The sequence below is a fragment of the Maniola hyperantus genome, chromosome 15 (assembly GCF_902806685.2).
Source record: "Maniola hyperantus chromosome 15, iAphHyp1.2, whole genome shotgun sequence".
NCBI classification, from domain to species: domain Eukaryota; kingdom Metazoa; phylum Arthropoda; class Insecta; order Lepidoptera; family Nymphalidae; genus Maniola; species Maniola hyperantus.
In genome coordinates, this window is record NC_048550.1 from 8,948,358 (window position 1) to 8,970,095 (window position 21,738).

Sequence of the window (21,738 nt, forward strand, 5' to 3'; positions counted from 1 at the left end):
CCGTGACGCTGTAGGGCCTACGCAGCATAATAAATCCGAAACAACACGCAAAAAAAATGTGTAGATACCTACAACAGAATCTGCCACTGTCTAAGTAACTGAAACTAAAATCTTTAACAAGAATTATGAAGTTGACCTTATTTCCGGTTTTTAATGTAGGTAACCGAGGCCATACATCAATGTCAGTAAAAAGGTGCTTATTTTAATGCAAATAAATACTTATTGTAATTATTCTGGTTTTGCCGTCAATGTTTTTTATCAGGTGAAAGATACTTCAGGGTCCTTATTTTTCATTAGGTACCAACGTTACGAGCCATGATAGCCTAGTGGTTAAAACGCCCACCTCCTATTCGGGAGGTCGAGGTTCGATCCCGGGCACGCACCTCTAACTTTTCGGAGTTATGTGCGTTTTAAGCAATGAAATATCGTTATGAAACCTGCTTGCCTGTGAAAACAGTTTTGGCATAAGTAGTCAATTTTTTGGTCAAGCGTGAGCGTTTTTAGTGCTGATCGACTCAGTTTTACCAGTTTGTTTTCAGTTATTGTACCAGTAGGCACGCAAGTATCCTCGTGATGTTTTCCTTGTTTTCCTTCATTTAAAACCAAGTAATTATGTGACAATCATTGGCGTAGGCCCTGCTCATATAGACATAAAGGTACTTGCTAACTACCTTTACATTTGATATTATTAATTATAATATACTTTAATTTACGTTGCGTTTCAATCTAGTTTATACGATAATTCTCATAAATTCAAGGTTATAAAATTTATAACAGTGTGACCAATTTTGTTGTTATACAGGGTTCCAGGAAAATAGGACACGATCCCGTTAAGGGGTTATAGTACCTACAGGACATTAGTTATCAAATGACCCCTAAAGTGCTTATGCGAAAGTTTATCGCTTTCGAGTTACTCATTTATTAATTTTTTCTTGGTAAAGGGGTGTTTGCCACTTTATAAAATTAATAAAAAAAGGAACAATGTATTTCATCAATTTTTTTTTATTTCTTGCTAGTACATATCCTTGTTAATAATAAACAGTTATAAAACAAGAAAAATCTTCAAGCATTTAAAAATTACAGCCCAAAAACTGTACAAGTTTTCGATTTTTAAATTTAATTCTTTGAATAACTTGCAAATTTTCTGTAAAAATTTCTATGGCACTTATCCTGCGGATTATTTTAAAAACATCTACGTTTCGTTAGCTATCCATTGGTACAAAAAAATTACAAAAAAATCATAAAATCAAGAAAAAATTACACAACAAAAAGACCAGGTAGAAAATTCTAGCAAATGCCAAATTATCAAATATAATTATATTGTCAAAGAGTTAAATCAGAATCAATGTAAAAACGAGTTTAATGCAAAATCGTTGAAGAATATTTTTCAATGAGGTCAAAAGGTAATATAAAATCAGTCAACTGTGAGTCGGGCTCGCACACGAAGGGTTCCGTACCATCGTACAAGTAATAACACTTTTTAATTTTTCTTAATTTTTATGGCGGCCATTTTGTAATTTTTAGTATTTGTTGTTATAGCGGCCATAAAAATACACATTTTGTAAAAATTTCATGTTCGTTCGTCCGGCCGTCCGTCTGTCCGGCCGCTCGTTTGTCTGTCAGTGGACTGTATCTCGTGAACCCTAATAGGTAGAGACTTGAAATTTTTACAGAATGTGTATTTCTATTGCCGCTACCAACAAATGCGAAAGTGTATTTGTCGGCTTGGCATTCAACGGATCTACCTGATTTTTGTATAGTCTCTTTAATCACCTGGAGAGTGACATACGTAGGTTACTTTTATCCCAGGAAATGAACAACTTCCCATGGGATGCTTAAAACCTAAATGAACGCGGGCGTCATCTATCTAGTGACTAATATTATTTACCTGGTACAGTGACATTACATTGCGCAGTATAATAATAGCTAGGTATGACCTATCACCTACGTTAATAGCTATAATTTCGAAGAATTTCAGTTTGTTTGTAATATTCTTGGTTTATTACCGATTTAGATTTACTTATATGTTTGTATGACTCACTGGCTTATGTTTACAGTTAAGCTGTAGTCAAGTTTTACTTTAGGTGCTTACCTACTAGCTTTTGCTCGCGACTTCAGTGTGTGAAAACGGGTTTCAGCTCTTTGGATATCGAGACCCATCTTAGGGCGCCTTCAAATTAGTGGCTGCAGCGCTGCTTCGTAAACCCATATAAATAAAAACGCGCGACTGCAGCGCTAAACCCGTGCATCAGTTAATTTGAATGTGCCCTTGCTATCCTATCTCCTTTCCGGCATCAGGCTATCTTGATCTACATTTGCAGTGTCACTACGTTTATTTTCCTCGTTCCCCAGCGCAGCGCGGCGCGGCGCTTTCCATACAATCGTAGTTTGGTTCTTACAAAGAATTTGGATGTACTACTACGGGTTCTCATTTAAATATCAATCAATCAAATCTGGACTGCACATTATATTGTCTGTGGATGTCAGATTTTTGTAAAAATATCTAGTTTTAAAGATTTTAAATAGGTACAAATCTTTGAGTCCGTTAAAACTATACCTACCTATACCATAGATTCAGATATTTGTTTCTAGAACTTGTCTACAAAATCCCATTAAGTTTCTTTATGAGAAACAAACTATGTTTGTATGAAAAGCGCCCTGGAACGCTGCCAGGCGTTATAGGTACTTCTCTAAAATCTTGGATTATCCGCCATATTGAATTTATGATGACGTCGTTGATACCCAATCCTATTTCTTCAGTGCCAGAACAACTATTCTTAAAACCTATTTAAAAGTGAGAAACGCATATTATTATGACGATTTTTTTTACCGTTCTCGAAAGTATGGATCGGACTATAGCTGCAAACGAGGATGCGATAATTGGAAGCGAGTGTATGATCCGTTACATTTCTTAAAACACATTTATACTGTAAACAAATGCACAGTAATGTGTCACCAGACTAAGCATGATACCCTATAAAACGAGACACCAAGACCTAGTTATTCAACATCGGGATTAGCTTTCAAGTCTTCACAACGCGTGAAACAAATTATTCATCAATTTAATTACAAAATGGATTTCAGTGCTAAGCTTTTCGGTATATTCGCGCTTATCTACTTATTTTTTATTGTTCAAAGTCAATCTCAGCCGATAGACGAGGCAAATTCTACAGCGAATGTATCAGATGGTGAAATGATGGAAACAGCTGAGTCTCAAAATCCTTTTCTGCCGCGTTTCGCAATGAAAAAGTTAAAGGAAAGGCGGGAAAAAGCTCGAGCGCAAAGAAGGAATTATTATCCAGCGCAAAGATACCAACCAGTGCAGAGTCGAGTGCGTTGTTCGCATTATGTAAGTTACTTATAACTTCTAATCTCTTTAGCAAATTGCGTCTAAATCGGTTAGACGGAAGGGCCGTTAAAAACTAGCAGACAGACACTGTACGGATTGTTGTCTATAAGTCCCGCAAATTGCTTATGCGCGTGGCCGCCATTTTAGTGACGTCAGCACTAGACTGAAGTATCGAGCTGATGGTATATTTTTATTTCGGCTGACGTCATTTCGATGTTAATGAGACCTGATTCCAGCGCAATAGCAATTTGCGGGATTAATACCTAAGTATATATGTATCAGAAAATGTTTTTCATGGCGTAGCTATGGTACGCAACAGGTCGAGATGGCGCCACACGGCGCGGGGCGTCTTCCCGCCTCATACCCCGATTGCCATCTCAACCTGTCGCGGACTATCGATATCCCCCAATTCTATTATAATAGGTAGGTATAGAGCACTTACCTACTACACCCACGGTAGTCATGAGTTTGGTTCTAATTATCATCTTAAACATTGTGTGCCATGGACAACGGTCACCTTTCTTTGACCCAGAAAATTTTGTAATATAAGGTCTGAATTTACCGCATATTTCATATACCATTTCTAACATTCGAATCAACTTGTTTCAGAAAAAATGAAGAGCTACATAATTTTAGTGCTAACAGTGGCAGTAGGGTTTGATTTCCTCGTAGCAAATTCAGTTTTAAAACAAACAGTTGTTGATAAAGATTTGCTATTGTCTGAAAGTAATGACTCAACCACAAATCACGAAGAAACGCTTCCAAACAATAGCGATATAGAACAAAAGAATATAGAAACAAGTGAAAGTGGTGAGACGATCGCTATGGAGGATCACGCAAATGAAGGAACCCTGGAAATTGATATCGTAGAAAATATACAGAATCCAATAGATCAATTTGATTTTCAAGAAGCTATCGACAATCAACTAGGCTTAAAAGAGGCTTATAATAATAATAATCATTTTAATCTACAAGAATATGTGGATACAAATCTTGAAAATGAGTTCGAATTAGTAAAGGAGGGTGATTATTATTATAACGATGTAGTTTATAAGGACCCTAACGAAATTATGGATACTGCCGCTGGATTCGTGCCCATTCCTATATTTCGTAAAAAACAAAAGCAGGCTCCCCGCAGACGGTATGCTACTAGAAGGTATAATAGAAGACCCTACGCCAGCAGAAGACAATATTACTTCTACCCATATTACAGATATTACCGGCCAAGCTCTCTAAGATATTATTACTATTAACATAAGTTAGTCTAAAGTTATTTAATTTTATAAATAAAAATACAAGTGAAATATGGCTTCAAATACATTTATTGCTAAAACCTTAATTACTCGTATTTGCATATTCATGTAAATGCTTTATTAATTCATTGATATTATTCATTTGATTTTTTCATTGAAGTAGGTACAGTACACAATATTTATTTACATACATTTATAAATACCGCATTATTTTTTCATAGTTTCATTGTATTACTTAAAAACAATAGAACACAAATCATAGGTAATTTTAATAAATTCTTACATACAATTGTATTTTATTCATGGCAAATTGTGGTTACATTAAAGCTTCGTATGCACTATGTTCGCACAGTTTTTTAAAAGAATATTAGCCATGTTAAATGACTAATATTCCCCTTTCCTCTCCAACTAAGCGTCAAACTTGTGCTAGGAGTAGGTACGAGTACGACAATAGTGCAACGGGCGAGGTTTGAACCGTCGACCTTTCGGTTCTCATTCCACTCACTCCTTTACCCGTTGAGCTATTGAGGCTCTGAATATACTAATACATTTCCTATATCGAAACAATAAGATTACGGAAAACGGTATCTATTGCTTTTGTTAATGCTTGTTATAGTGGATGTTATTGATTTATAAATTATAATTATTATAAGCTGTGATAGCGTAGTGGTTAGGACGCCCACCTTCTAATCGGAGGTCGGGGATTTGATCCCGGGAATGCATCTCTAACTTTTCGGAGTTATGTGCGTTTTAAGTAATTAAATATCACTTGATTTAATGGTGAAGGGAAACATCATCGTGAGGAAACCTGCATGTCTTAGATTTTCATTCTCCATAATGTTCTCAAATGTGAGTGAAATCTACCAATCCGCACATGGCCAGAGCGTGGTAGACTATGGCCAAAACCCTTTTCACTCTGAGGGGAGACCAGTGCTCTGTAGTGAGCCGGCGATGGGTTGATCATGATGATGATGATGATGATGATGAATTACTATAATATTACATTGTTTGTGTTTTATATCTTCGTTATTAACTGAAGATAAGCGAACTCCTTTTGATTTTGGTCGAACCGATCAGAAAAATTACTTCTTGATAGATCACGTCATGATAATCTTATCACGTCATCTTTTGATAAGTGATTGGTTTGTTCAACACATCTTCGCCACGCTGGATAGGCGCATAGGATGGATAGATTCTATAATTTTAGTACTAACTACGATATTTGAGGTAGGTATAACAACTTAGTCTTTCAACAAACTCCCACTTTAGGTCTCTGACCTACGATGCAAGTGCGAGCTCATGCAGGTATTGTTCCGCGTGCTCGTGTACTGTGTACGAATGTAGCACTCACACTAATGCAGAAGGCGAATGCGGCGGTGCGCGGGCTGGTGTTCTGCACCCTCGCGTAGCGCGGCCCACTGACGTCTAAAAATGCTATTGCGACGCGTCTTGCGGGTAACTTCAAGAACGACTATTGCTTAGTTGGTGTTGCGTGCGCGCTCTTGGAGCATGAAATTAATTGTGTCCATTCGATTAAGTTTGTTGTCCTTGTCGATATGACGTCTCAGATCATTTTGATGACGCACAGATCACAGTTGGTGTGCGAGCATAATGCATACACATAACGTAACGCAAGCAAGAATTTAAAATAGATAGTATACATATTAACATAATTATTATTTGTATAAATTATAAATATAGATGATAGCGTATAAAACAAAGCTTACACGTGTATAAATAAGTTAAAATTAGTGTCAAGAATATATTATTATTATGTCATATGCAACACTTCACTATCGTAATTATTTTCTATTAACAAAACTAGCTTACAGTAGCCAGTAGGAAATATTGTACATCGACCTTTAGAAAGAGGTTTCGGTTTTGTAGAACGTTGTCTCTGTCACTCATGTCTATATGACGTTTTGTCGGTCTCAACGACAGAGACAACGAACTGCGAAACCGCTATCTATTTCTAAAGATCGACGTACAATATTTCCTGCCGGGTAATGTAGATATACTTTACAAACGTCGATAGAAATACTATTTGACCATTATCTTATATATTACTTGGCATGGACAGGGTTATTGAACAAACAAAATGTCACCGACTCATTGGTGCTTATGCACCAATGCAACCTCACTGACGTTTGGATTTCAAACGGGTCCGTCGTTCATTAGTATCTAAGAGGTGGCGCTGATTTATTTGGTTTCTAAACGGTGAAAAGTTTTGTTCGCTTGACCATATCTTGACATTTATATCGATGTATTTGACACAGGTAATCATAAAATGTTGGATTTAAATTGAAGAAGACAAACGAGAAGCTATGCTTTTAAAGACTATTCTTTTAAAAGGTAGGGTGCGTCGTGTATTATGCATATTATTTATCGTGATTCGTAAGCCCAGTAGAGATCAACAAAATATTCTAACAATCTGTTGTTATGTCGACAACTTACTCAAATAGCACTGTGTCGAAAATGGTATGGTCTTTTTTGACAAATAACAATGTTGCTAAGTAGTAATTTATCGTCAGATTACAGATGAATCGATTATAATTTCGGCTTTAAACGTTAGGATAATAGGTAATTACAACAATAACAAAACAACAAACAGTCATTTAGGATTTCCACCGACGACGTTAAGCCCATTGAGTATAGTCCGTACAAAATGACTTCTCATTCGCCAACGCCGTCAATTGTCATGTCAAAAGTACGATTCACCTTAAAATAAGGACTAAAATCGTACTTTTGACATGACATTTGACACATAAAGTTTAAAATGGCGCGTGAGGACTTATTTTTGACGCATTATACAAAGCGATTTATTTTTTCCAATAAACTGTAGAGTAGTAATTTATCACCAAAACAATACCTAAATGAGTATTCATAAATTGTCTTTTCAAATAATTTACAGGATAAAATTTCCGCGCACTGGTGATTGCCAAACCGGTTTAGCCATTTTCTTATTTAAAAAAGCAATACATTGAATATTCATTAGTGACATTTTAAAGGTACTGAAATCGCTGAATTTTAATGTGCAATTCATTTTAGCCAGAAATTATTTAAAATCGTGGATACAATAAAATATTATAACTTAAAGCTCAGTTTAATTATACTTTATATAATAGTTTTCTACTATTTACATTATCTGTATTTATATGAAAGAGATAAATAAATATTACATGCAGTTGATCCCGCAATTCAAAGTTTTTCTTTTAATAATACCTACCTATTTATAATTTCATAAGTGTTTCTTTAAAGCAGGTCCTTCAGAAGTCTTTCACATTTATTTCACGAGTTTGTTAAGTCTTTAAGCTGCTATTTTTCACCAGTATGATAGAGATAGACTTTGTAAAACATGGGTTTGTAAAAACAATATCTCGGATGGACGGAATTGAACTTTTTTTCTATGCCAATACCATAGGATAAATCCGTTCAATGAATTCATTATTGCAACAGGGACATTTTTCAGAATATTCAATGTAATGCTGCCGGTTATTCTTTCTTTTGCAAAGCGCTATATCTCGAAACAGTAATAACATTCAAGTTCATTTCCCGGGACCGACCAACGTTTCATCCATAAGTTCATCATCTGTGATACAAGGTGAGTTGGAATGAGGGGAAGGTGCGACTAAAGGTGAGGGTGCTGGACTTTTAGCCAACTGTAAAAGTGCTGGAGAAGCGGGATAAACTGATCGGACGGCTACCATACCAGACACTTTGCTACCAGACGAAGATGAAAAATCCAGTAACATTTCAGCTGCTTCTTGAGGGGTTGTAGCGCCGCTGCGAGCGATCGATCCGCTAGCTGGAGGTTTCATACATGAATCCGCACCTTTTCTGTCTTCGGAACTCCCCTTTGGTGCAGCGAACCCTTTTGCCATTTCAGTTTTAAAATCTAACGGCATGAGTGGATAGGTCCCAGAATAGCTTTCTTTCGAGTCGTCTTTAATTCGTTGGGGACTTTCACCTTTCGCTATACTATCGGATAGTACTTTAGAATATTCAGATTGTTCACTTTTGCTCGGCGGAATTGTTTTTGGACTCACGCCTCCTATATTTAATAATGGTTTTGGTACATTTAAAGGATATGCGGACTTCTGTATTGAATCAATATTTCTATTCGGATTATCGAAGTGAGAAAACGAATATTTATTTTGATCCATTGACCTAGCAAAATCGTTTACCATCGATCGACTATCGTACTGCGATACGGGACTGTTTTTATCGGGAGTATTTTGATTCTTTAATTTGGGTATTTGAAACTTACTAGTATCTAAAGGCTTAATTAAACCTTCGACTAAAAAGCTAGCGTCTTTAGCTGAATTTTTAAATCGATCTCCGTCAACCTCATCTCTCGAACTACTAGGGCTAGAATGTCGCTCAGATTTAGATGAAAAAATTGACTTGTCAGAATTACTCATTATCTTAGTCCTAGCTTTTTCGCGATCTCTGTCTCTCATAATTTTGGCAAGATCTGAATTGCTGCTTTTGGGCGATCCCGATGATTTGGACCCAGATTTAGATAAGTTAATACCAGTAGAACTGCTACTGGATGATTTAGGATAAGGCACTTTTGGAACATTACCAGCCGATTGTTCTGACGGGCTCAAGTTTGCTTTAGGTGGGGTTGAACCAGTAGTTACGCTAGCAGATTTGGATGATTGCATAACTTGAGTTTTTTTAGAAGCCGGCCCACTAATTACGCCCGGTTTTAAGCCGGTGTGTGTTTTAGGGGAACCCTGGCTGGGCGGGGTAAGTTGAGGCGAAGATTGTTTACTAGAACTAGAGCTGGAATAGTTTAATTTTGAACTACTGCTTGATGAGGACGACTCTTTGGATCTGGTTTTATTAATTGTTATTTTCATACCATCTAAGCTCGGCTTAACCATATACTCCTGATTTTTACTTTCGCTTAGCTTTACGCTACTATTCGCTGCGCTGTTTTTTGGATCTGAAAATTTGCTAGTACTGCTTGACGAACTCGATTTTACTGTTATTTCTGAGTCTGTGCCACAATGTTGAGCAGATTTCAATTTATCTATTACCGCACTGAGGGAACCTTTACGATTACGAGCTTGGCTGGGCGCATTTGATTTATTCACTTCGACGTTTGGTGGAGATATTAAAGGTTCGGTCATGGGACTGTCACATGTTACCGGAGTGATTTCTAATTGTTTTAATTTCATTGGGTTTTTTAACTTTGGACTGCTTCTATCTGAACTAGAAAAAGAAAGGCTAGATGGCTTCTTTTCTTTTTCCCTCGAAGTCATCGAACTTGAACTGTAGCTGTCTTTCGAGATCTTTTTAGTCAGATCATAGCCAGTGGTGCCAGATTTCCCGGAAGGGGACCCACTGGTTGCTGATTTTAACGTTGACATGCTCGGTTTTCCCGAGCCAGAAGAACTGTGTTTCGGTGAAGAGATGCTATGGTTTTTTGGACTCGAGTATCCAGGAAGATGTTTAGGGCTGTTTGGAACGGGTGAGTGTCTAGGACTACTGTGATGACCGGATGTTCCCGAAGGTTTACCTATGCCTTTAACACTACTCGGACTTGGAGATTTCGTAATCGATACTGACCTGCCGTGAGTCGGGCTGGGGCTAAATTTTCGCAGAAGTGAGTTCGGAGAGGTGGAGCGCATCGGAGAGCCGTCCGTTGGTTTGATACTCACAGAGACAGGTTTGGTTAGCGGGTCTTGTTTAGGCGGAATCTTTTCCGGTGGGCCCATGGAGTCGTCCCTCCGCCGCTTTTTCTTTTTCTCTTTGCTACGTTCTTCGCCTGATCTACTTGATTTTTTATCAGATCTTATTCGATCGTCCATAGACTTGATCTGCGAGGACGTTATCGGCGTTATCGTTATAGAACTGGGCAAGGCGGCTGGCGCAGCGGCCGTGATGGGTATAATCTCTATGCCAGGCCTTCGATCGAGACACAACATTGATGATAAATTAGACCCGGACACGGAGTTGGGCGGATTAGAGCTGGATCCTATCGGAGTGATGCTTACAGACGAAGGCATGTAAGATTTTCCATCTGTAAGGTCAAGAAGTAACGAAGACGTGCTTCTGCTTCGTGCTTCGGACTCCTTTTTCAGTTTTTGCCTTTTGTGCTCAGGCTTGTGAAAAGAATTCCTGCAACAAAAACACGATAAATTGAACTATCTATTACAGTAGCGTGGCGCAAAAGTCTTATTTTCTAATGGCGCAAAAGTACCTCAGCCAATCTTAGCGCGCGTCCGTCCGCTATAGGTTGTCGTCTACGCGCCAGTTTTTGTACGCGCGAATTAGGAGCGAGATAGCACGAGCCTTTTGTTCTTGTTTTTAAAATCTTAACGTCAAGCAAAAACTTAGTCTGTATTTCATTGATGTAAGTTTTAGGCGGCGTTAGATTGCTCTTTTCTGCGCAAACGGATTTTGTTGATATGACTTATAATAAAAGTGATAGCACTCTACAGTAGCCACCAAGAAATCCATCGCCCATTAGAATGAGATTTCGGCTTCGTAGAGCGTTGTCTCTGTCACTCATACCTATGTGTTGGCCTCAACAACAGGGATAATGGTCTACGAAACCGCTATCTCTTTCTAAAGCTCGATGTACATCGTTCTTGTCCAGAATTTACTAAAAGCAGAAACAATCGAACAAAAGAGAGGATAGTCTTTAATATGGCATGATGCATGACATACCATGAAGTGGCAATGGGCAGGGCGCATAGTTCGAAAAACCAATAGACGTTGGGGTCACAAGGTGCTAGAATGCCGACCTCGTGCCGGAAAGCGCAGCGTCGGAAGACTCCCCACTAGGCAGACAGACGACAGGATGAGTCCAATGGGCGTCGCGCGAGAGAGGCACCGGCGTACGTTTTTAGAGTTCCTGGGGTCTCTCAATAACGCGCTGAAGGCCACCGAGGGGGTTTTAGTGGGTAGAAATCGGGTAGCACATATATCTTTATTTCCCCCTCGAAAAAAATGTAGAAAGACGACATCAAACGAGTTTCAAGGAGCCGCTGGATTGAGGCGACGGCCCTAAAACGACGACGATCCCTACTAGAGTCCAGCAGTGAACGTCTATCGGTTGAGATGATGATGACTCATTAACATACCTGATTAAATCTTCAACGTCCCCATCATTTGAGTTGTCCATATCGGACGATGTCCTGTTGTCTTGACCGCCGAGCGCATCTTGCGCGTCCAACACCGAAAGCTCCAAATCCGAAGCGAATTCGTTTTGAGACACCGACGATTCCCGACCCTCCATTTCAACATCGTCATTAGTTGAATTGCTATTCATAGTGTTGTCGTCCTCGTTGCCGTAACCATCAGAATTGTCACTCTCGCTATCGGAATCCATCAAAGCGTTCATGCCCGGTTTACCCTTCTTCTGGGCTGAGGGCCACAGACTTTGGTCCGATTTCCGCTTTTTTGACTTACGCTCCTCAGAACCCTGTGGTTTGGAATCGCTTGTATTAGAATCTTGACACATCATCGTTAGATGGTGTTGTTGATCCGATAGATATGAACCTGTGAATGGATTTTTAATGAAATTTTCTCTTTCCACAATATCCTAATTTTTGACTAGGAAAAAATATGGACTAACTTTAAAGGTGAACTGAAAAGCAATACTTAAATAATTTTTAAATTACTATCAATCAATTTACTCTATACCAATTAACAAAAAAATCAAAACTTATATTGTAGATAGCTGTTGAAGACGGCAAAAGAAGACAATAAGATTATACAACTAAGGTAATAAGGAAATACAACTTATCCCTAAAAGTACCTAACCTTAGTAAGTAATTAAATATTTTCGCGGTTAAGACAACAAACCCCAAATCAATAGGGATGATACTCACCCCCTTGGTGCGGGTGGCTGACGTTGCCGGGCTCGTGCTTAACGTCGCCCCCGGGGTCGATGCCCCCCATGCCGCAGCTAAAATTTGACTCCAAAGCTGAGTAGCTGCCGTTCAGTTGCTTCGTTGCCGCTTCTCGCTCCCAGATTTTGACGAGCGATCTAAAACGTTCATTGGGAACTTTGAAGATCTTTTGGAAATGCAGACTAGCTCTAAAACATCTAAATCATCATAATAGTCTAATATTTATGTGCGTTTTTCAGTACTTCAAACTAAAATGGATTTACAGCACTTTGCTAAGTCCTTCATTCCATAGACACTATTGATTTTTATTTCATAAAGCTGTCACTAGAGGTGCTGGCTGTAAATGTACGACTCGACATCGCATTTGGTTTTGTAAACTATAGAAACTCCAGTACTAGCGATAGGATTACAGCTTACCTGAGTGTAATAGGTATGGAGTGACTCTTCTGCAGAACTTTGGTAATATAGTCGTCAATATGGTCTCTAGGTGGAGAATTGAGCGTGTACACAGAGGCTCGGGGAGCGGCCGGGTCTGAGAGCTCCAGCTCCACAGTGGCCATGCTCTCGTCCAGTGGATGTTCCAATGATATTGATATGTGCTGCCACGACAGCGCGCTCACTTCGAACATTAGCACACTTTCTAGCTCCATTACTGTCAAAATTCAAATTCTTACTTAACTAGAGCCTCAATAGCTCAACGGGTAAAGGAGGGGACTGAAAACCGAAAGGTCGACGGTTCGAACCCCGCTTGTACTATTGTCGTACCTACTCCTAGCACAAGCTTGACGCTTTGTTGGAGAGGAAAGGGAAATATTAGTCATTTAACATGGCTAATACTCTTTTTTTTAAAAAAAAACATTATGAACTTAGGTAGGTAAGTATGTGTCCACAATACAGGCGTTGAACGTGTGTGTTTCACACAGGGAGGCTGTGTGGAAAAGTGTTGCAAGAAGATCTTGTATGGGAGCAATGTAAGATCTTCTTCCAAACGGGTATCATATCATGCTAGGGGCCCAGCTGGACCGACCGATGGAACTGTATATACATACAGTCATGCCAGGTAACATTTCATTAGCGCGATTCAGACTTCTCCGGGAGTTATTGATCGTAGTAACGTCATACTATAGTACCATTGCTAGTAAACCTATACCGTAAGTATTTTCGTCACAGTCGCGTAATTGCTGTATGATCCTTTCATATGAGTGCGAGTATAACATCATTTAGTATCTGTAGGTCCATTTCGTAAAACCTGCATCAATCATCATCACTATCGCAATCATTTCTGATTGGCGGAATTTATGGCATTTTTGTTGCAACAATGCATTGTAGCCAATAGTGAGCGAGCATGAACCAATTAGAGGCGATTGCAATCGCGACATTATAGCTGTCATTCTACTGCAAACGAGCTGCTGTATGTGGTGACCGCTACAATCCCTCACCTTGCTTGGTCTGCAAGCGCACGCAGCTAGCGACGAGGGCGTTGAAGAGCGCCTGCTGGCGCAGCGCGGCCAGCAGCGGCGGCACGTGCGACGGGTGCGTGAACGGGACACTTGTGACCACGCAGCCGTCCAAGCCGCGCGTCTCACACAGGAAGTAGCATTGCCACTGCTCGGGAAGGTTCTGCGGGAACAAGTACAAATAGAAATGCTTTAATAGGGCAATTTGTTAAAACTGTTAGGTTGGCGGAACTGTTATCAAGCCTTGTTTAGTTGGTCATGTGACCATAGAAACATAGGTATAAGTACCGCAAATTGCTATTGCGCTTGAACCATGTCTCATTAAGATTGAAATGACGTCATTTTGACGTCAGCCGAAATAAAAATATACCATCAGCTCGAAACTTCTGTCTAGTGCGGCGGAAAATGGCAGTCACACGCATTAGTAATTAGTGGGACTTATATTATATAGCGGGTAATTTCAGATGTTGACCACAACAACTACCAAGTTACCAAACTAAGATTTTAGCCAAAGAAACTAGAAAGTAAGAAAATACAAATAAAAGTTATCATACATACCACAAAAAGACCCTTGCTGAGATTCAACTCGATGACTTTGCCGGGAGCAAGTTTGTTGTACGCTTGTTGGGCGACCAGGCCCATTATGGGTTTAGCGTTCGCCCAATCGCCAGCCACTTCAACCTATAAACAAGTGGAATGAGACGGTAAATATGTGCAGTATCACTACCCATATTATAAATGCGACAGTGTTTGTTTGTTCGTTTGTCCTTCAATCACGTCGCAACGGAGCAACGGATCGACGTGATTTGATTTTTTGCATAGGTATAGTCAAAGACCCGGAGGCAACTTTTTGTCCACGGAATTTCTTTAAACCTAAATCCACGCAGGTGAAGTCGCGGGCCTCAGATGGTAGAGTAAATATTACACATCGAGCTTTAGAAGGAGATAATTGGCAGTTTCGGCATTGTAGAGCGTCATCTCTGTCTTGAGACTGACGACTGAAGTAGCTTACGTAATTATTTGACAACAAATTTACTAAGATAAATGTTTACATTAGTAAATTTGTCATAAGTTAATCATGTAAGCTACTTACGTGAGTAAAACTTACAAGTGTATCCGCGGCCTAAGACCAAGGGTTGTTTGAATTATTACAGTTGCCGTAATTATTCCTACCTCAGTAGTAGCATGAATGAGTTTGGCGAGCCCTGCACACAAGGGCGCGGGTTGGGAGAGCTTGAGAGTGTAGCACGCGGGTAGCATTGCGCTGTTCTGTGGCACCAACTGGGCGTATACCGGGCCATTCCTGCAAACGAATTCAATAAGGGATGTTGCCGGATGAAAATAAATTATTTCTTAGTGATTATTGAGGGCCGACATAGCTCAACGGGTTGCGAAGCTGAAGTGGCAATGGGCAGGTACACAGTTCGTAAAACCGATTGACGTTGGGGTCCCAAGGTGCTGGAATGGCGACTTCGCACCGGAAGACGCAGCGTTGGAAGACCCTCCACTAGGTGGACGGACGACATCAGACGAGTCGCAGAGAGCCGCTGGATTCAGGCGGCGCAAAACCGTGGCGTGTGGAAGTCCCTACAATAGACCTATGTCCAGCAGTGGACATTTATCGGTTGATGATGATGATGATGATTGAGGGTCTGCCAAAATACATAAAATACACGTTCTTTGTTTACTTTAAGTTTCATAATCATTTTGAATTATCGATTAAAGTACCTGCGTCAAATGTTTAAGGCGTCAAATCGGTATTTCACAGACTCCCATATTAAGCGCGCATTTTGACGGTTGACAAAGGGTTGCTTATTTGATTAGTTGGCAACATCCTTATGTGGGACCACCACATTCGTAACAGTCGTTTAATATGGAAGTCTAGTATTCATACAGGTGGAGTTCTATTCAGATTGTATCATGTAAAAAGTCCGCTGACTTTGTGCACAGACGATTTGTAGATCTACATTTTAGTGCTAAATAAAAATAAAAACAATTGGCCCTACATTCATCACAGAAGTTTAATATTGAAACGCCACCCTATTTCTTTTTATCACATCGATATATGTATTAAAAATTAAAATACTGGCAGTGTACTTTTACCAAATAACACAAATTAAAAAAATTGTTACCCTTTTCCTGGTCTCTGAGCACCGGATATGATAGGCGATAGTTGAAGCTTATTAGCCGTAGAACCTTCTAGAAGGACCGTCGCAGAGTGGCCTAAAGGCGTGTGTGAGGGCGCCACAAGCGACGCCAGCCCAGTTGACGCCGATGGCTTCCCTAGTGTTAGTAGTTCTGCAGTTAGTGGTTGTAGACCTTTGTCCTTGTCCAACAATTCGTAGGGCGATACAAAGTATGTTAGACGCATTGCATGACCTGTAAAGATAAATCTATATTAAATATTATTATCTCAGCGCATAAGAGCCTGTCCAGATGAGACGTTTTACGCGCGAATCGACTCGCGCGTAGACACTCGCGCGTTCCCGAGATACTAGAGTACTACTACATATATCCCGATGATGACGCGCGTTTCCTCACTCGCGCGTAAAACGCCGGTAATGAGCGAGACTCTCGACTCGCGCGTTCTATGCGTCTATTCTCGAGTCGAGATACTCGGGTGCCATTACTGCGTCCAGTACTACGCGCGAATCTGTAGCGAGTGGACGTATTACAAATTGGAACGTAATAACAACGATACCGAACTTTTTATAGACGAAATTGAAAAAAGAGTTGCCATATGGAATATGGAATCTTCAGACTATTCTAATAGAGTAATAAAACGTAGGAACTGGGAAGAATTAGTCCGGGTCCATATTTCCGCTGTGTCCGAGTCCATGTTTCTGAATCCGTCCCAGCGTAGGAACGCGCGTAAAACGTGATATCTGTACGCAATATAAATTGAAACGCGAGAGTTCATTCGCGCGTAAAACGCCTCATCTGGACAGGCTCTAATGGCATTTTCTCAAAATGTCATTTTTGTCATTTCTCAGAATGAAAGAAAAGAAAATGTGAAAGTGTGTTTGTCTATTACCTTTTCTTGGCCCATCCTTGATTTTGACGTTGGTAGGTACAGAGATAGCTCTAGCGTCCTAGAGATAGACATCGGTTTACTTTTTATCCCGGAAAACCAAAGAGTACTGACGGGATTTACAAAAAACTCCATCCGCTTAATCGATTTTGATCAAATTCGGTACAAAGATAGATACAAAGATAGCGAGTCAGATGACTCAAGAATGCAAGACTATTTAAGTTTTCACGGATTAAAAAAAAAAGTCACAGAAACATCTATTATAACAATATTATATTTTGCGATTGTGTTTCATGTTTTATCCGATTGTTGAAATAGCCATTTTATTGATTTTTAGCATTCTTTAAATGGTATAATCTATAAATATTACCTGTGTACAATCAAACATAAATGAGTAATCTTTTTTTGTAAAAATTATCTTACTGTAAAAATCATCCTACCTCCTCTTCTTTTTTGCAGGAATCCTATTGGACTTTTATGGACCTGGGCCCAGGGGTCCTTGATAAAACTTTGCAATTGCCTCAGTGTACATAAATCCTCTTCTAAACTCTGCAGTGCACTGAATGCTTTACATTTAACCTACAAATTAAGTTAAAAATGTGTATTTGTGAGTTGTGTGAGTTGCCAAGATGAAATGGCGATGGGTGAGACACATAGCTCCAGTAACTGGTAAGTGATAAACATTGGAATGCTGGAATTGCGACCTTCCATCAGAATGGATGGAAGAATTTACGAGTCGCTAGACACAAGCAGCACAAGACTGTGTTTAGTGGTAAAGAACAGACCCTATGCCAAGCAATGGATGTATGTATGTATGATGTATGATGTATGATGTATGTACAAACACCACCAGAAGATATACAGGATTTATATCTTTGTCATCACTCATATTCACAGAATACATAATAAACATTCCAAAAGATCCTTGGAATTCCTATTTATAAAAACCAGCCAAGTGCGAGTCGGATTCGTGCACAAAGGGTTCTGTACCATTATCTATAAAACAGCAAAAAAATTATATCTGTTGTATGGGAGCCCCCTTACATAATTATTTTATTGTTTTTAGTATTTGTTGTTATAATGGCAACAGAAATACATCATCTGTGTAAATTTCAACTATCTAACTATCACGGTCAGATCACGGTTCATAAGATACGGCCTGGTGATAGATGGACAGACAGATGGACGGACAGCAGAGTCTTAGTAATAGCGTCTCGTTTTACGGAATAGATTTTACGTTTTATGGAATCCTAAAAATTTTAAATATCACATCCCTCAAATTGATGTATACAAAAATGTGTCAGAAGAAAGTCATTGACTTACTTTTTTTTCAGCATTCAATTGGTATACAGCTGTAAGACCCTCTAATTGTGCTGTGAAGTCTGCAAAATCCCCCCGTGATATACATTGCACTAATTCTTCACAACTTTGCTGCTCTATCTGGAAAATTTGCATGTTTTAGTAAAATTGGAATAGTCACAGAAAACTATAACTTTTTCTGTTTAATCATGTGTTTTGAACAAATGCCATCAATAATACATTTAGTTGAGTTTATTTTCAGTAAGTAATAATATTCTTGTTTTGAATAACATCATTATAATTGGACATATTTTCTGAAAAACATTCCATCCGGCAATCAAGTGAAAATAATTGAGTAATAAGCAAAACTAAAAATTGTATAAAAATATGAAAAAACCAAATGCAGATTTTTCTAAATATTTTAGTTTTGACTTGATTGTCGGTTAGAAATTTTTTCAGAAAATAAGTTCAATTAAGTAGAATTTATTTCAGCTTTATGGTATGGTATTTACAATCTGAGGAATATTAAAGTGCAAACCTTGCCCTCATGATGTATCTTGACATCCTTCACATTACCAGAGGATTCAACTAATATTTCCAAATAAAACATATCAGATGATATGAATAAATTGACACCTGATTGACCCACTACAAATTTTAATCTGAAAATAAAATCTCAGTATACACAGCTGTTATATAATTGTTTTTTTTAATTGGTATATTTTGTTTTTCTTTTTGCATACCCAAGTTGTCTGGAAAGGCACTCCAACCTCTCTATGAGGCTCTGCAGGGAGCTTACTTTGATGCAATGCTGTAAGCTGTCAAGGCATTTCTGAAGAATCATGCGATCAGCACTGTCCACTGCCCATCTTTTATCCTTTAAAGATGAATATAGGAGGGTTAGAAATTATTCACAATCTGACTTGGTCTCCCCACGCTCCCCACATTTTTGGACAAGTTATCAATTACAAATATACAAGATAACAAAAACAAAGTTTGAATTAACTACCTGACCTAACACACATAATTAATTCCAGATTTGTTCTACCAAATTTCACTTAAACCTGAATTTGTTCAGTGGAAAATAATGCTTTTAAAATCAACCTAAAGGCCTAGGGATTCGTTAGTACATGACTGACAAACTCAAGTATATTGACAAAGACAGGACTAAAGTTTGAAATTATTTTTGAGCTTTTCAATTAACCTAATATTAAAAAAATATCTTGCTGGCTGGAGGTCAATTTTAAAAACATTTTAGTTCATTAATTTCCATGGCCTAAATTCAGTTTTATGTTAAATTCGGTAGAACAAATCTGGAACTAATTACTTGACCAAACTATGTTATCCATACTAGATACTACAAGAACCCTTATCCTAGGTTTACCTGTATCTTTTAAATAGTCTAAAGATCTGCAGGTCTATTTCGTAAAATCTGCATAGATCTATCATTATTACAATCTCTATTGTTGTGATTGGCTGAATTTGTGCGATTCTTGTTGCAACAATGCATTGTAGTCAATAGTGAGCAAGCAACAACCAATCAGAAGTGATTGCGATTGTGACATTGTAGCTGTCAATCTACCGCAATCTAGCAGCTGGACAATCATATATCTGATAATGGCAGTACAGCAGAATCTTACACTTATCATGCATGTATGTCTGTCAATTCGCACTGGGGTAGCATCGCAGACTATGGCCTTCTCATTCTGAGAGGAGACCCCTGCTCAGTAATGGGCCGACAATGGTTTGCCGACAAGATACATGTATGCTTGTACTATTAATAATACAAGGAACTATATAAATATATTGCATTGTAGAGCACTACAGCTTTTTCATCCAAAAACCCACACTTGTTATATTTTTAAAACAAAAACATATTTCCAGTCATATCAATTTAATACTGCCTAAGACTACTTCTTAAGTAAGTATTCAAATTAGTTTAATGAAAATTAAATTACAAAATACAGGCAACCGTTTCAGACAATGTTTGTTATTAGATCATAGTAATAAAATATTTAGAATATTAGTTAAATTAGTATATTATATGTGTTTTGAGTATGTTATAGAATATTATTTACACCTTCATTCAACTTTGTTTTATAGCGCACAGCTGCACCAAACGGTTGGAATTTACTTCGCCAATGTCGTGTGGAATTGAAGAGACACGATATGAATGGTTGGTGATAGCTGGGAAGTTTTAACTACTCACCAGCATGGCCATACGAACTGCTTTGGAAGTTTCACTTAAATTTTTAAACTGTGAAGTTTTTGATCTCAGTTTTTCCATCAAAATCTCCTTTTGCAGCTCCTTCGACTTAATCATCATCTCGTTTGCAGTTGCCATCACAAGAGCTTTACTATCCGACATAATTAAAACAACTTTATCTATTAGAACAAGAACAACAAACACACGAACTGACAAGTTCTTTTATATCACAACGTTCTTCAACAACAGATTAATAACTAATCTTATAAATAGGAAATACACAATGCAAATTACACTTAGATTCTAGAATTTCTTTAAATAAATTAACATTTTAAGGCTAAAATAAGATTAAATTAAAATTCCATAGCTGTTTTCATAAGCAGCAATTGCAAATTAACTGTCAACCACCTGTCAACTGTCGAATTTGACAACTTCAAGCGATGCCATTTGTTATCACAGACTATAAATGAAGCAATGAAGTTTGTACATTTAAATATCCTCTTTCACGAATTAAAAAAAACCTGCCAGGAGTAACTATCTACACTGCGACAAAGCTATCTTGGCGCGTGGCAAAAATCGGAACTAATTGTTTGAATGTCAATGTTATTCAAGTGCCAAGAGAGCCTTGTCGCACTGTATGGAACTTATAAAAAAATACGTGCGTACAGTGCGACAAGGCTCTTAGGGCACTTGAATAACATTGACAGAGGGGCGCTGTTGGAGAACAATGGCTAAGAATATTCCTCGAATATTCAAACAAGAACAAAGGGGACACTTAAAACGACAACGTTAGTTCTGGATTTTAGCCACGTGCCAAGATAGCCTTGTCGCACTGTATATAAGATGATTATGTATGATGTCTCACATGTATCGTACAATTAATTACGTGACCAAACTATGTTATCCACACTCGATAGATACTCTACACTATGGGGTAGACGAGAAAAAAAAATTCATCCCCACTTTACATGTAGGGGAGCTACCCTAAAAAAATATTTATCACAGTTTTATTTCACCACTTTATCGGCGTGATTAATATATTTTATACCCATGCCAAATTACAGATTTCTTGCAGGAATAGTCTCTGAGATTAACCGAGGACGGAGGGACGGACGGACAGACGGACAGACGGACGGACATGGCGAAACTATAAGGGTTCCTTGTTTACTACGGAACCCTAAAAAACTAAGGTTTTAAAAATTCTAGGTATCTATCATTTAACTTTAATCTACCCTCATGACTTCTATCTTATTTTAGTAGGATAATTTTTCCCCT

At 38.5% G+C, this 21,738-nt stretch overlaps 1 protein-coding gene across 1 annotated transcript; it reads right to left on the reverse strand.

The window, feature by feature from the left end:
* Positions 1–5,577: 5,577 nt before the first annotated feature.
* Positions 5,578–20,848, reverse strand: MED1 (Mediator complex subunit 1). Its single transcript, XM_034976220.2, has 13 exons — positions 20,467–20,848; positions 19,001–19,134; positions 18,796–18,919; positions 18,282–18,398; positions 17,399–17,537; positions 16,060–16,306; positions 15,101–15,230; positions 14,486–14,608; positions 13,910–14,090; positions 12,888–13,122; positions 12,450–12,607; positions 11,700–12,117; positions 5,578–10,731 (listed from the first exon to the last, which is right to left on the reverse strand). The coding sequence occupies exons 1-13, from the start codon at positions 20,623–20,625 to the stop codon at positions 8,148–8,150; spliced, it is 4,749 nt and encodes a 1,582-aa protein (XP_034832111.1). The 5' UTR covers positions 20,626–20,848; the 3' UTR covers positions 5,578–8,147.
* Between the last annotated feature and the right edge of the window lie 890 nt (positions 20,849–21,738).